This window comes from Fundulus heteroclitus, chromosome 4, assembly GCF_011125445.2.
Source record: "Fundulus heteroclitus isolate FHET01 chromosome 4, MU-UCD_Fhet_4.1, whole genome shotgun sequence".
Taxonomy (NCBI): Eukaryota; Metazoa; Chordata; class Actinopteri; order Cyprinodontiformes; family Fundulidae; genus Fundulus; species Fundulus heteroclitus.
The window spans coordinates 18,598,955-18,613,409 of NC_046364.1; the positions used below are offsets into that span (position 1 = coordinate 18,598,955).

Genomic DNA, 14,455 nt, shown 5'->3' on the forward strand with positions numbered 1-14,455 from the left:
TCCCACAGTCTCACCATTCCTAAAACATGACAGCAGAAAACAAGTCACAGTCACAAAACAACATTTCTGAGCTTCAGCTTTTGTCATGACTAGTTTTGGAGGACGCAAACACATTTTTTTTCCTTTTGCACTCTGACTAAATCGGTGTAAAGAAACGGATAAATAGCTACATGGTAAAATGTAGAGTCGGAATGAATGCAAGTGTCTTGACAATCTGGGAAGAGACTCAGGGAGATAAATGCCTGAAATATTTGCTTTCAGCTAATAAGGAAATAGAGGAGAGGTTTAGGAGGAAGTAAAACTACCTAACTAGAGGACAGGTGAGTAAGCTGATGCATAACGTTGAGGCAGGGCATGAAGTGCGAGGACACCTAGTGGCCAGAGCAAATGTAGCAGGAGAGGAATAAAAGCAAAGGACTGAATGCAATTAACCTGGAGATCGTTTGTCTGGATGGGTGGCGCGATGTGAAACACATGGATATCAGTAAATTTACTATAATCCAAATTAAGGTTTGGCAAAACTGAATAAAAATATTTCCTACAGTTGTTCAGATTTGACTTAAAGCCCCCAGAAATTACATCATTGGTGGATTGAAAGTTGCAATAGTCAGTAAAGGTTATTCTCTGGGAGAGAAAAAAAAGATCAAAGTGCTGTTCAGCAATATGAAGCAACACCAATACATTTATATCATTATATGTATGTACAGATCTGTCAGAAAAAGAAAATGTATGTTTGAAGAGAAGCTGATAATTTTCAGATATCCAAAGGCCTATGTTTAGACAAAACAGCGAAAACAAGTAACTAAAATGATACAACTAACTTAAAAAAGATGGGGGAAAATCTATTAAAAACTTAATAAAATAGAATAAAGTCAACAGGGTTACAGCACAAATTGAAGCAAATGGAAAAGCGTGGTTTCACATCTCAGAATCTCCCAGTGTCTGTGTAGCCCTGATCTCCATCAGGACATTGTTCCACAGAATGGCTCCAGCTACAGCAAAACTGAGCTGAACCCTTTCATCTGTTTCCTGGGCCTTTAGATAATCAATAAAATCTTAAATTCTATCCCGTAGCAAACAGAACGCTAGTGAAGAGAGTTCAGAGCTAGCGCTAAGGCCATTACTTGGGCAGCTGCATTTTTTAACCAGCTGCAAATGATGAGGAAACTACTGATCTAAACCTACACATAAGAAATTACAGTAGTCCAAGCAAGTAGGAATAAGAATGCAGAAATAATGACTAAGATTAACAGAACCTCTGGGAAAGAGACGGAGGTTTTGGTCTTAGCTAAAAATGTATACTGGAAAAAGCTTGACTTTAAAACCCTGCTCATGGGATTACCACATTTAATTGAACTAGGAAGGGGTAATCCCCTGGTAACTTTCTAATCAGTTAATCCAAATAAAAGCATTTTTGAAGTGAAGTTTATGTTAAAACCATGCTTTCATGTCATCTAAGCAGTTTATTAAAGGCCACAATTAGACTTCAGATCCCATTTCAAGGACGAATTAATGTGCATAACACCTGCATGACAATGAAATCTAATTAGAGCAGCAGATCTCATGTCTGCTCAATATGCAAGACTTGATACAAGAGCTAGAACTATATATATATATATATATATATATATATATATATATATATATATATATATATATATATATATATATATATATATATATCAAGCTAAAATCAACAAAAGGTAATAACTCTTTAGTTTTTCTCATTGCTAATAGTGGCTGGTACTACAACAGAGGCACTCTGATGCAGTGCAGTCAGGGAGACATAATCCATAATCTGGGACAGAAAACAGGGGCTGCCCCCCTCGGAGAAGGATTGCAAAGAATGTGCACGGGGAGGTTTTATGGGAAATTACAAGAGCGAGTGTTCCTTCACAGTAGGTCATCTCGCTCACATGACGGACCGACTGGCAGAGAAAAGATGAGACAAAACCTCAGCTGCTACAACGGGTGTGTGTGCTGGTTAACTTATATCGCGGACAGAAAAACTGCACAGCTTTACTGTAACATGATGTTTAGGAAGAAAGGACTGAAGTGACTGTTTGAGACATGGTTTGCATCATAAAAAAAGTGAACATAAAACAATGGGCTCAGTTGTGTATGTACAGTCGCATCCAATAAATTTGAATATTAGTGAAAAGTTCCTTTTTCTCCATACTGCTAATTGAGCCACACTATTTAAGATTAAGATTACACAAACCCAATAATTTTAACACAGGGCTTACGAGAAGAATGTTTAAAGGTTTTTCATTTTCAAAGGTTATTTTAATATATATGCGTTCTGAGCCTCCTCAGAGTCACCCTTTGTATAGGAACCGCTCCGTTTCATGCAGGTAAACAAATATATGGAAATGGGACTCTACGTATGGAGGCCAGGGAGACCAAAATACTTTCAAAGGGTTGGCATTCAATTACAAAAAATATGGAAGCGGATCAGAAAATGTATGGATGGATGGATGTGCCATCTTTTTTTGAAAGTATAGTACATAGTTTGGGGCTTTACTTTTGTATTTTTTAAACAGTGTTTTCAAAATGAAAATACAAAATGTGAAAATGATAGGAAAGATGGCAGAATATTTGAAATAATATCAGTGAAAATGATGGCTAACAAAAGGCCCATGTAAAAAAAAAAAAGGACTGAATCAGATGAAGATCTAAAACTTAACCCAACACGTCTTCTCCTGCATGCAGCCTGCCCATCCGCATCGTGTTGATTAGCCACTAGCTGTAATCCAGTGTATGAAGTTTAATCCTTCTCTGAGTGACGTGTTCAGGAACTCCCTCCCCTCCTGGTCCTCCTTGCCATGGTCCTGTCCTCCGCCACTCTCTGTGGGACTCTCATCCTGCCTGCAGAAGGTAAGGCTGCTCAGCTTTTTAGGTAAAACAGACAGATCAGCGAATAGAGACTAATGTTGGATTAGCGATGTTTCGTGATACTTAATGAACCAGAATACATCTACTTGAATGTAATGCTTGGAAAAGGCAGATAGTGGTTCCTCTAGGAAATAAATGTGTAATATTTAAACAGTGATACCTTCAATTAAGGTTTTTTTTTTTTTTCAGAACTTAAGACTGCAATAATATTTAAAACCTATGTAAACCACTTGAACAATGGGGAGCATTGTTGTAAAGATCCTGGCTCAGCTGCACCGAATCTGAGCAGATGTGTTTTTTATGAATAGTTTGCTTTATTAGCTTTTAAAAACCTTAAACAAAACCGGCGTATCTGACCATCCCTCACAGTTGTATGTACGTCATCTTAACGTTGTAAACCGCAGCTTAAAATTAGGAGACTTTAATTGTTACATTGTGTCTTATTGAGGTTTTCTCCCCGTAATTCTGAAATTAAATAAAAATTCAACATTCAGTCTATTAACGGGCTTCTGAATTAGGGATAACTTACGATTAAATACCTGAACAGGTGTTTGCTCACATGTAAGACAAAAGTTACCAGATTTAGTAAAGTACAGCTCCGACTGTTAGATCTGAATGCATACATATTCAGGAAAAAATTGCTGCCTATAAACCAAAGGCAGGTAAATACTTATGTGCCGCAATGTGATTTTGAAGTATTTTGTTGCGTTTAAAACATTCTTTCTTGTGCAACTCCAACGCTGTATGTTGTCTTGTAGCAGTTATTTAATGTCCATTTTTCTAGACAAACATAAAAAATTTTACCAAACCACACGAAAGCATTTTTGCTTCATCAGCCATTTGTGTTCCTAAGGACCAGTTGATTCGTCTGTGACCGACTGTAAAAGAAAAGCTTCAGCCTCCCTCTCTGCTTGTGCCCATGTTTCTTTTCTTTGCAGTGACAAGCGTTGCTGCTGCGAGCCGCTGCAACCATGGCCGCTGTAAGTTAAACTACCTCACAAACCTCACCTCAGTGCTGCTCTTCTCTTTGTTTTGTTTTTTACCGCTAATGAGTGCCTGGCTTCTGTTCTGTATATAAAAACATTAGTTTTTTTTTTTAGGGTTTGACTGTGTTTTCACGCCTTTATAGTGGTGGTAGAAGCTGGAACCTGAAGCTAGCATAGAAGCTTTACCAGTACTTTCTCTGATCGTGTGAAACAGATCGCAGATGTTGTTCATCAGCTCAGAGGGGTTGTAAGTTGTGGGTGTTGATGTTGGGTTTAATGTTAAAGTGTTAATCAAAGATAACCGACCCCTCTTTGTCTGCAGACTGGAACTTTCCGTATGGTGTCGGAGGAGGAGCAGGCCATGAGGTCAAAGCTGGAGCACCTGACAGTGAAGGATCATGGGTCAGTGTTTGGACCGTGCCACAAACTGCCCGGCCACACTGTGCAAAAGGTGGAATATCTCTGAAAGTCGCTTGCTCACAGCAGTCCTGCTAGGGTTTCCATATTTCCATATTTTACTTTAATTTTGTTTTTGGGGGGTCTTCTAGGCAAAGGATGAGCTGCATGAGACAGATGAAAGACGGGCGTCGTCACTGAAAGAGCTACGGGCCATGATAAAGGACAGGGCGTCGGAAGGAGACGACTTGGCCAAACTGGTGCAGGACCGCTTTGGGGACAAACCGGACTCTTTGCTGGTTCGCTTCCTGAGAGCACGAAAGTTTGACGTCACCAGAGCCCATGAGCTCATGAAAGGTGAGGGACAGATTCATCATACCATCTACCTACATCCCTTTGTTTTTTTACTTTAGTTATTACTCATAGGGGAGGTTGAAACCAGAAGTTGCCATTTTTTCTTTTCTTTTCTTGTTTTTGGTCAGTTGGGATTACAAAAATCATCTCACTTTGCTAAATAATTTTTTGATACTCTCTTTGATGTCAGAAGTTTGAATACTCTAAGATTATCATGCCATTCAATATTTTGTCAGCGCTTTGCAGGCCTCTGAGTTTACTTCACAGCATGTGAGTCCAATAAGGCCACACTGATGGATGTATTTTAAGGCAACACCTCAGACACACTGTTTCATTGAGTCAAAAATCAAAATAAATCAGACATGTCGACCTTCAAAAGTCTGGTTCATCCATGGAGACAAACTCCAGATGCCTGCAGCATAAACAGCACAGGAGGACCCAACCATTGTGTTACTGAAAAAGACGATAACGATGTTTTGGAGTGAGATGTGCGTATCAACCCAAGAACAAAAGTAAAATAACCTGTAAAGATGCTGTCTGAATCTATCTTAATCCACAGTGAAACCAGGCCTGAGTGGGCCGAAAGGCCACTCGGAGAAAAGGAAGCCATTACTCTAAAAGCAACATAAAAAGACTAAATAAACATTACAGACACACTCAGGGACAGAGACCTTAATTTTTGGATGCATTTCCAGCTAACGTGCAAACCCGTCTCATATTTGCATGCTAGCTGCGAAGTATGGGGGTGGAAGTGTAATATCGTGTGGGTGTTTTGCTGCATGAGGGACTGGTGCACTTCACAACTAGGATGGCACCATGAGGACAGAACATTATGTGGAAACATTGAATCAACATCTGAAGAAATTAGCCAAAAGTATAAGGGTTAGTCCAGATGTTTTAGTGGAACACTAAATAAATTACAAACCACCTCGCCGTCAAGCGTGTAATGACTGCTACAGAAGCCGTGGAGTGTCATAAATGTGCCAATGTAAACAATTATGTCTTTTGTGAATTTAGTACCAAGCTACTGCTAATAGCTAATAGCTACGGTCATTGTGTGAAACGCTTTTTGGCACTGTTGCTGAGTCTGCTTGTTTTTATTTCTAAGATCGCTTGTAAATTCATTGAATCACATTTTTTTGGGCTCGTTTATGGACGAGCAGTTGCTTATTTGGGCTCCATAAACATGAGTAAAGATCGCACTGCTGCTCTGGAATGTGAACCGGCCCGCTCAAATATCCCTCCGCATACACACATACTCCCTGAGAGAGAGAGGGAGACAAGACGAACAAACGAGCCGTCTCTGCCGGGAGGACAGGGTAGTTGCTGCTCTTCTCTGTCCTGTTTCTAACATAACGGCAAAATAAACGTCACTGTTATACTGAATTAACTTAAATGTCCAGCAGAAAGCTGCAACCTCTGCATCCGTTTTGAATCCCAGCTCCCTCATGAAATATCTCCATTCCACCTGGTAATAATAGCTGTGTCGATATAGACTCTCATTTTCTCTTTATTATTGTTACTTTTTTCTTTTCTCGGTTACATTCTCTTCCCTCTTGCTGGGCAAAGAGTATGGGTGGTCCTCCATTTCAATAGAAATGGAAAACCACTCTAGACCTAGAGTGCAGGCTGTGGGGATCAAACCGGGTACTTGCAACCTTCTCAGAGCGCAAGCGCACTGCTCTAACCACTAGGCCAACACTCCCCAAGTTATGAGAACACTTTAATTTTTGCTGTCATGTTATTAGACATATTTATAAAAGCAATACTTGATTTTTTTTTTTTATTAAAAGCCAAATTAGTTACACACTGTCCCTTTAAAGGTGGGGTTCTGTCGAGATATTATCAGCCATATTATCTGAATCTGTAGTAGAAAGATGTCATTGTGAGCTTTTTGGGAAGTAATTCGGTACATGGGGAAGGGAAGGACTAATAAACCCTTCAGTCGTGTGTCGTGTTCTTCAGCTGTATTTAGCTATTTAATCCATGTGATACAGACTTTTGTTACATTTGGGGCTGTTTGGTTCAGCCGAACAACCTCTGTGTTCCCATGTAAAGCTACGCTGTTTGAGCCTGCCAGTAATTACATCAATCCGCCCTGATCTGCTGAGAACAATTAGTGCGCTCTAGCTCTGCAAAGAACTAAGCGTAAACGTTTCGGTTTTCCATCAGTTGTGCAGCAGCATTGAAAATAGTGTATTTCTGTGGCTGCCAGGTGTCATGGTATGAAAAGTATCCAGATAGACTCTCCATCAGCTGATTGGCCAAATGAGCTGACAAGGCAGATTGATACATTACATGTCTGTCCAGTTACTTTTCCAGTAGGCTCACAGTAATACCTACTCTTTCTACAAAAGATGGTCAACTATTACCAATGACAGTTTCACATAGCCTCAATTTAAGAAAAGAAAAAAAAAACTGAAATGTTTGAAGCTTAGGTACAACTTCTGAATTTGAATAGAACAGCTAAAAAATCTAAAACATGTAGAAACTTAAGTCATGTTTAATGACCATAAGGAAAAAAATTGTAATACGTCTTTAGATGAAGTCTGAATGAATAACTGGGTTTAAGCTGTATATGCTTTAATTCAGCTTTCCAATATATCTTTCAAAAGCTTCAGTAATTAAGTTTGGTTTCCTTGTTTCATGCATCTCTGAAACAGTGGGTCACGCATTCATTAATTGGGAGCCTTTGGATGGCTCTGAGTTTCCCCTGACAAAGACCCCTTTGTGTCCAAATTGGACACCAAGTGGATTCTAGTTGTTGGCCCTCAGTGATATGCTGGGAACCTCGCTGTGCCTGAGCTCAGCGGGACATGTTGAAGATCAAAGGAAATTAAAAAAACAGAAGATACTTTGATTTGGCAAGAGGGCGCTCCCTTACTGGTGCAGCACTTAAAAACTCACACATATCATTTAATTTCATAATCCTCTGCATGATCATACAGTTCAGTTTTTTGTTTGTTCGTTTGCTACGTTAAATGTAGGTTTTAAGCTGTGGATTTGCACAAAGTTCACCCCCAACACGAAGTTGGAGTGGATCCAAAAACGAATGTCTCAGAAAAGAACAGAGAAATATGAGGAACATAAAAACACATTGTTATACTTATCGTACATACTTATGTACGATAAGGCTCAGCTCAGAGACAGTACTGGTATTGTATCAGGTTCTGAACACAGACGGTACAGACGACCCAATGTGAGAATAACGTTTTTTTCAGTTTGGATGTGCAGGTGGTGTTTGGGCTGAACATATCAGATTTATCGTTAGTACCGTATTACTATATGCAAATATATATCACAAAGAGCTGTCTGGACAGCGATAAGCTTTAGCTAATTATCTAAGTACCTTGTATTTAGGATCTCCGTGACTGTTGTATATAGGTGACACTTGTTTAATGCAGCGTAAAACGGCTTTAGAAGGTGAAAATGGTGTAAGGTGGTGAAGTCACCAAGAACCTACAACTGAGTAGATTCAAAACTTAAAGAATGTTGACCAGAAGCTAATATTTAATTCAAACCCTAAAGAATTTTTTTTCTTTCAGTAGCCGAACAGACCACTTTTTACAGGAGGTCTATTTGAAATGAACCCAAAGCAAAAAGTCACTGCAAGCTATTTGATTGTCGCAACATTCACCAATGTACTTGCAAGTTTTCCTGATGTCACACACCTCTTAGTACTGTTCAAAACTCTTGAGTCTTTCTAGGATTTTCTTTTAACAGAAATGGTTTTGATCCACCGTTGCCAAGACTTTCTCAAGGTCTTTCTTGTAAATGGGCCCAGTCACGTATTTTCACCATGAAAGGAAAACACACACAAAAAACATTTATTGATCTTTGCATAAAATAATAATAATAATAAAATAATATACACCAAGTGTTCCTCTTGATGGTGTTTACTTTGTCCTTTTTCAGCCTGACAAGAATTTTGCACCGAGCCAATCAGCAGACATAAATATTGTTTTGCCATCTGCCGGCAGTACTTTGGAGCTTTCAGAAAGCAAGATGGCAGCTACTGTAAGAGCCAGCAGACCATAATGCAATGTCTCCCAGTGAAGTTACAGCTCGGTGTGGTCGAAGACCAACCAGATCTACAGGGTTAGGGTTACTTAACCTCCTTTTCGCACCTTTACTGGGTGTTGCTGACTCGCTCGGCTCCTTTCCTTGTCCTTGTTTACTCATTGCGCGCATGCACAGTATGGTACTTCCGGTCATGTGGTCTTGTTATGGTAAATATACATAAAACACTTTGTTTACTAACAAATAGAGCAAAAACAAAGTGTAAAACAGATTTAAAACCGCACCCTGCTGGTGCGGTATGTTGATTGGAAGACTTTTTTATGCAATCAGAGAGCTGCTGCCGTAGAAATTCCTAAATTCATAGTACGCGACTTGGCAACTTTAACTTTGTCTTCGTAAAGTGGAAAACATAGTATTATGCTGATAAAGTAATGCCCACATTTTTCAAGCTTTCAAAGTTTTTTAGGGTACATTGACTGCTTTAGCTTATATTTTTTCATCTATGACCTTACCATTTTAGGAGGAATATTTTTTTTAGCTGGGACCTTTAAACCATTGATGTGCAAATCACATTTTTAAGGGGGCATGTCAATATCGGCGGCAAAATCGATTCTGATCAACTTTTACTTTCAGTGTAAATTTGTTTTAAAAAAGTGATCAGAAGTATATTTTATAGAGTTGGCTTTAACACAGCCTAAGTTATACAAAAAAAAAAACACAAAGTACTTTATGTGCATGTGTTTGGTGCATCCTCCAGGTTATGTTCGCTTCAGGAAGGATTATCCCGAGCTGTTTGAGAACCTCACCCCAGAGGCGGTCCGCAGCACCATCGAGGCGGGATACCCTGTAGTTCTGCCCAGCAGAGACAAATACGGCCGTGTGGTTCTGCTCTTCAACATCGACGGCTGGGACCTGGAGGAGATCACCTTTGACGAGGTGGCTGCGGACACACTCCTTTCACATAGACCCCCATTGAAGTCCCGAGGAGCGCTGAGCTCGTTCTGCTAAATAAACATGTCTTTGCACGTGTAACAGGTCCTGAGGGCATACTGTGTGATCCTGGAGAAGCTGCTTGAAAATGAAGAGACTCAGATCAATGGCTTTGTCCTGATTGAGAACTTTAAAGGCTTTACCATGCAGCATGCCTCAGGAATAAAGACGGCGGAGCTCAAAAAGATGGTGGACATGCTGCAGGTCAGACCCCACAAAATGACCCAATAATACCAAAAGCATCTGTTTTCAAACAAGTACTTCTAAAACCTCTTTAACAAAGTTGCCACTTTCCTTAAAACCCTACTGTACTAAGATTGTCTTTTCGCCATCTGAAGGAGAATCTGAGTACTACAAGTAGCATGTGATCAAATAAATACCTCACTTATCAGTACATTTATTCTAGAGCAGGGGTGTCTAACTCATTTTGGTTGAGGGGCCGCATACAGCTTAATCTGATCTCAAGAGGGCCACACGAGTAAACTCATTGCAAGATTAAATATAACTAATAAATGTGGACTTGTTGTTGATATTTATATTAAATTAATTTCACTTTTACACAATATATTATGAATAACCTCAGCGTTTTTAAGAAAAGTATGTGCAATTTCAACAATACTTTTACTCAGTTAAACATTTACTTGTGCATTATGCATAAAAACTGATCACAGTGATTGTACAATGGTGAAAAACATTTATTCACATTTTTTGGAACTTAAAAACACTGTTCTGCATGACAAAATACATCAAACAGATAAAAATTAAGAAATGATTTAAATTTTTCCACACCTGAAGCTTAATCTGCTGATTAAAACACAGCGCCCCTCGTGGACAACATAGGAACTGCAAATTTTCAACTAAATGAAGTACATGTTTTTTTTTTCAATAATTGTTTTATCATTCTCTTCCTTTTATCTCCTCTTTCTTTTACCTTTTCTTTTATTCTTCTTGTTCTTCCTTTCCTCTCCTACTTTCCCATTGTAGTGTCCATATCATTTGAGATATTCCCCACATGAATCATAATGAAACTATTCACATTCATAAATCAAGCGGAGCACTATGGCAAAAGCCGTACTGCTCCACTTGTGAAAGTCAAATCTGATGAGCTCTTTTTGGCATTAAGACAACAATTCTTATTGCCACATTGCCAGACAGGACACTGGGAAAAAAAAGAGAAACTGTGATAAATGTTTATTTTGATTAGAAAACTTTTTTAGTGGAATTTCATGATTTCATTTCCTATTGTTTTATACATTTGAACTTCATTTATGTACTGGAAGTCACATTTTGACTAGAAGTTGACATTTATCTCTATTGGAAGCTGTCAATATATAATAATATCTATATTTAGATGGGTATGGTCTCAAAAGTATCTAACAAGAGGCTTATTAAGTACAGATTGTTCTACGACTGACGATGCTGTTTACAAAGGTTGAAAACATTTTACAGTTTATTTAAAAGCTGTGTTACCTACGTCTGCCTGTGTCGCGCATTTCTCTGCAGGACTCGTTTCCGGCCCGTTTCAAGGCGGTCCATGTCATTCACCAGCCCTGGTACTTCACCACCACCTACAACGTGGTCAAACCCTTCATGAAGGCCAAGCTGCTGGAGAGGGTACAAGCAAGGACGCACGATCGGTGGCTTTATTTCATCCGTTTCACAAAGCTCTAATATGTCCTGATGCTCCGCAGGTCTTTGTTCACGGAGAAGAGCTGGACGGCTACTTCAAGGAATTTGACGCGGACATCCTGCCTTCAGATTTTGATGGGAAAGCCTCCGTGGCTGACTACCAAGCCATCGCCACCCAGCTTTTTGGCTCCGAAGACACTGCTCTCTGAAAGGACGTTCCTACGTTTCATACCCAGGAGTCAAAATACGTGGACTATGTTGAAGTTAGACTTGCTTATTCATGAGGTAAATGTGAGCATAAAAGAAGAAGAGGTCAATCTCAGATAAGAATAAAGATGAGAATGGAGTCAGGGTGTTTAGATTTCAAAGAGAATAATTGTTAGCTTTTTTTTCCTTTTTGTTTACTTCATGGCCCTGATGCTATTTGTTGTTGAAGGGCGGCGTGGAAGGGGAACATTAAGCAGCAGTATGATCCTATTAACTGGTTTGATGTTTGCCTTAAAAATTGGTTGCGCACGACTAAATTGGTGTGTTTAATGCTAAGGGGCCGGGTCTGCCTTATTGGGTCAGGGTCAGTGGGGTGCTGGGAATATTTACATTTGTCAGCGGCCTTGTTTTCACTTCAGCAAACGTCATGGGTGATCAAAATGCCTTTTGTTTTCTTACCTGCTCTTTTTGTTACACTGATCTGAAAAAAGTATGTGCTTAAATAGACGTGCGTCTGTAGTTCTGTAAAAGTTGCAATTTTTTAAAATCTGTTGTTCACCTTATATTTCTTTTAACTCGAAAGTAGCAATAAACCCAGTTTACAGCAAAAGCCTGTTTATTTTTATTCTGCCGTAAACCGATTTTTTTTTCTGACCTACATTTAGCATCCACCTTCCTTCCTCTAGTGTCACCTCAGGCTGAACCTTTGACATCGCTTTCTTGACAGGACCTACTTCCACTGCTTGAATAAAACATGGCTCATGTTTCTTTCAGAGACTCTCCATTGTTCAAGTCAGTGAAGCAAAGCTTAGGTTCCAGAAATTCAAAATCACAGTTTAGGATTTTTTTTAAATATTCTCATAAAGAACTGTAGCTGAGGAACTTTAATAAGGTTGAACCATTTCTACAGAGGATAAACATAGCACTGTGTTAAATTACACCGTTCCATAATTAGCCTTGCATATTTGTCGATCAATCAGTTGATCAATCAACTAATGAATGTGTAAATACTTCCTTTCCCAGGGAACGATCACTGCCACATTTTAAAAAAAGATCAACAGTTTAATGTATGTATGAGAGCTATGATTTATTTTTAATTCAAAGACAAGAGCTGTCTAAAGATTTTGAATAAACCATAATGAGCTGCTAATAGAATCAATATCTAAAATTAATATTCACGTCTCTGTATTTACTGATTATAATTAATAATGTACAAAATCAGCAAAAAATGAGGACAAACACACAAAGAAAACGAACAAACTACTTCTAGCCTGTCCTCTAAGGACATAATGAAAAGTTCAAATGTCACATCCTTGAGGGTCATATAAAACATTGTAAGCATCTCAACATAAATCAGCACAAGCAGTGTGTGATTAAAAACTGACCAGACACCAGAGTTCCTGTCAGACAATAGGTAAATAGTCTGTATTTATGTAGCGCTTTATCAAGTCTAAGGACCCTAAAGCGCTTCACACTGTAACCAGTCATTCACCCATTCATGGTGGTGAGCTACATTATAGCCACAGCTGCCCTGGGGTAGACTGACAGAAGCTGGGCTGCCAGACAAGTCTGACCACCAGCAGCAGGCACAGCGGGTGAAGTGTTTTGCCCAAGGACACAATGACTGAGATTGTTGGAGGGGGTTTCAAACCAGCAACCTGCTGGTTACAGGACAAGCTCCCAAGCCACTGGCGCCCTGTTTTCAACACTTTGCCCATTTGCTCGAAGCTCAGACTACTGTTGGCAACAAGGTACTTTGTTTACTTTTAAAACAAGAAATCGGTGCATGTGTTTGAATTTCTTGAGCACATTCTGAAATCCACACAGCATCACAATTATTCACCAGGATTCAAATACTTACAATATTAGAATAAATGTTCCATAGCAAGTCACACATCAACAACCATCAAAAAGCTTCTGCCGTGATTCTGGCTGAGTATTTTTACCCACTCTCAGAATTGATAGCATTTATTTAATTTAGCAGATTTATTGCATGAGCTTAAATTCCATTCATTTCCAATAGGGTTGAGGTTAGGGTGTCCTCCAATGGCTCAATATTAGTCTGTTTTTACCCCCTCAACAAACCATTTTCATGTGTTTAGCATCACTGGCCTGTTTTGGCACCCAAGCTTCAACCATTTAGCTGATAATTTGAGGTGAAGTTGGAGTTCATCCTTGATTGTTCCTCTCATTTTGTGCAAGGCACAAGTACCACTTACAGCAAAATGGACCCTCTGCATAAAGCGACCATCACAATGCTAGATAGTTAGTACAGTGTTTTCAGGCTTGAAAGCCTCACCTTCCCTCCTCGTTGGAGCTAAACAGCCCAAAGTTGTGTCATCTGGCCATAAAACCGTTTACTGGGTTGTTAACGAGGTCATTAGCAAATTTCAGCTGAGTGAACGTATGAATTTTGGAGCAGACACTGCTTTCAAGGTCAGCACTGCACCATTTTACGTGAAAGAGGCTTCCTTGGTCCTAACCAGTTTCCTTCTATCAGAGGGCAAGTTTGGTTGAAGCAAAGACACAATTAGATGTTCCAACCAGACAATGACCAAAAATGCACTGGAAAGAAGCTTTTGAATGGATACAGGAGGCTAAAATATCCAAGGATCCTGCCCTCAGCTTTCTAAAATGTTAACCAAACAATTCAAATGAACTCAATTAATCTGGTCAACAAGATCTGCTAAATATCTAGTCATAACCACACCATAAAGTTGATGACGGCTGTAAAAGTGGAATGCTCAAAGTGCAGTTTGCTACGAGTCATTTAACCGAATAGTTGTGGGGGTGTTAACATGGCAAAAAAAAAAGAAAGAGAGAAAAGAAATCAGCATTTGGTCAGTTTTTTTTTTTTTTTTTACAAAGCTTATTGGCAAAAAAAAAAAAATCTCATTCCACCAGGAAGCTCATTATTATACTTATTTGTGCATGTTTGGGTTGAGAAGCACAGCTGTGGGTGAAGGATGTGGGTTGGA

At 39.3% G+C, this 14,455-nt stretch overlaps 1 protein-coding gene across 1 annotated transcript; it reads left to right on the forward strand.

Annotated features, from left to right (window-relative positions):
* The first annotated feature begins 2,808 nt into the window (after positions 1–2,808).
* On the forward strand, positions 2,809–12,087 carry rlbp1a (retinaldehyde binding protein 1a). Its single transcript, XM_036136208.1, has 8 exons — positions 2,809–2,877; positions 3,834–3,875; positions 4,204–4,332; positions 4,430–4,634; positions 9,409–9,587; positions 9,687–9,845; positions 11,145–11,255; positions 11,333–12,087. The coding sequence occupies exons 2-8, from the start codon at positions 3,867–3,869 to the stop codon at positions 11,477–11,479; spliced, it is 939 nt and encodes a 312-aa protein (XP_035992101.1). The 5' UTR covers positions 2,809–2,877; positions 3,834–3,866; the 3' UTR covers positions 11,480–12,087.
* Positions 12,088–14,455: the final 2,368 nt, after the last annotated feature.

Coding starts and splice junctions, on each gene's coding strand:
- rlbp1a (XM_036136208.1), top strand. Junction 4,635..9,408: donor AGCCCATGAGCTCATGAAAG/GTGAGGGACAGA, acceptor TGCATCCTCCAG/GTTATGTTCGCTTCAGGAAG. Junction 11,256..11,332: donor AGGCCAAGCTGCTGGAGAGG/GTACAAGCAAGG, acceptor GATGCTCCGCAG/GTCTTTGTTCACGGAGAAGA.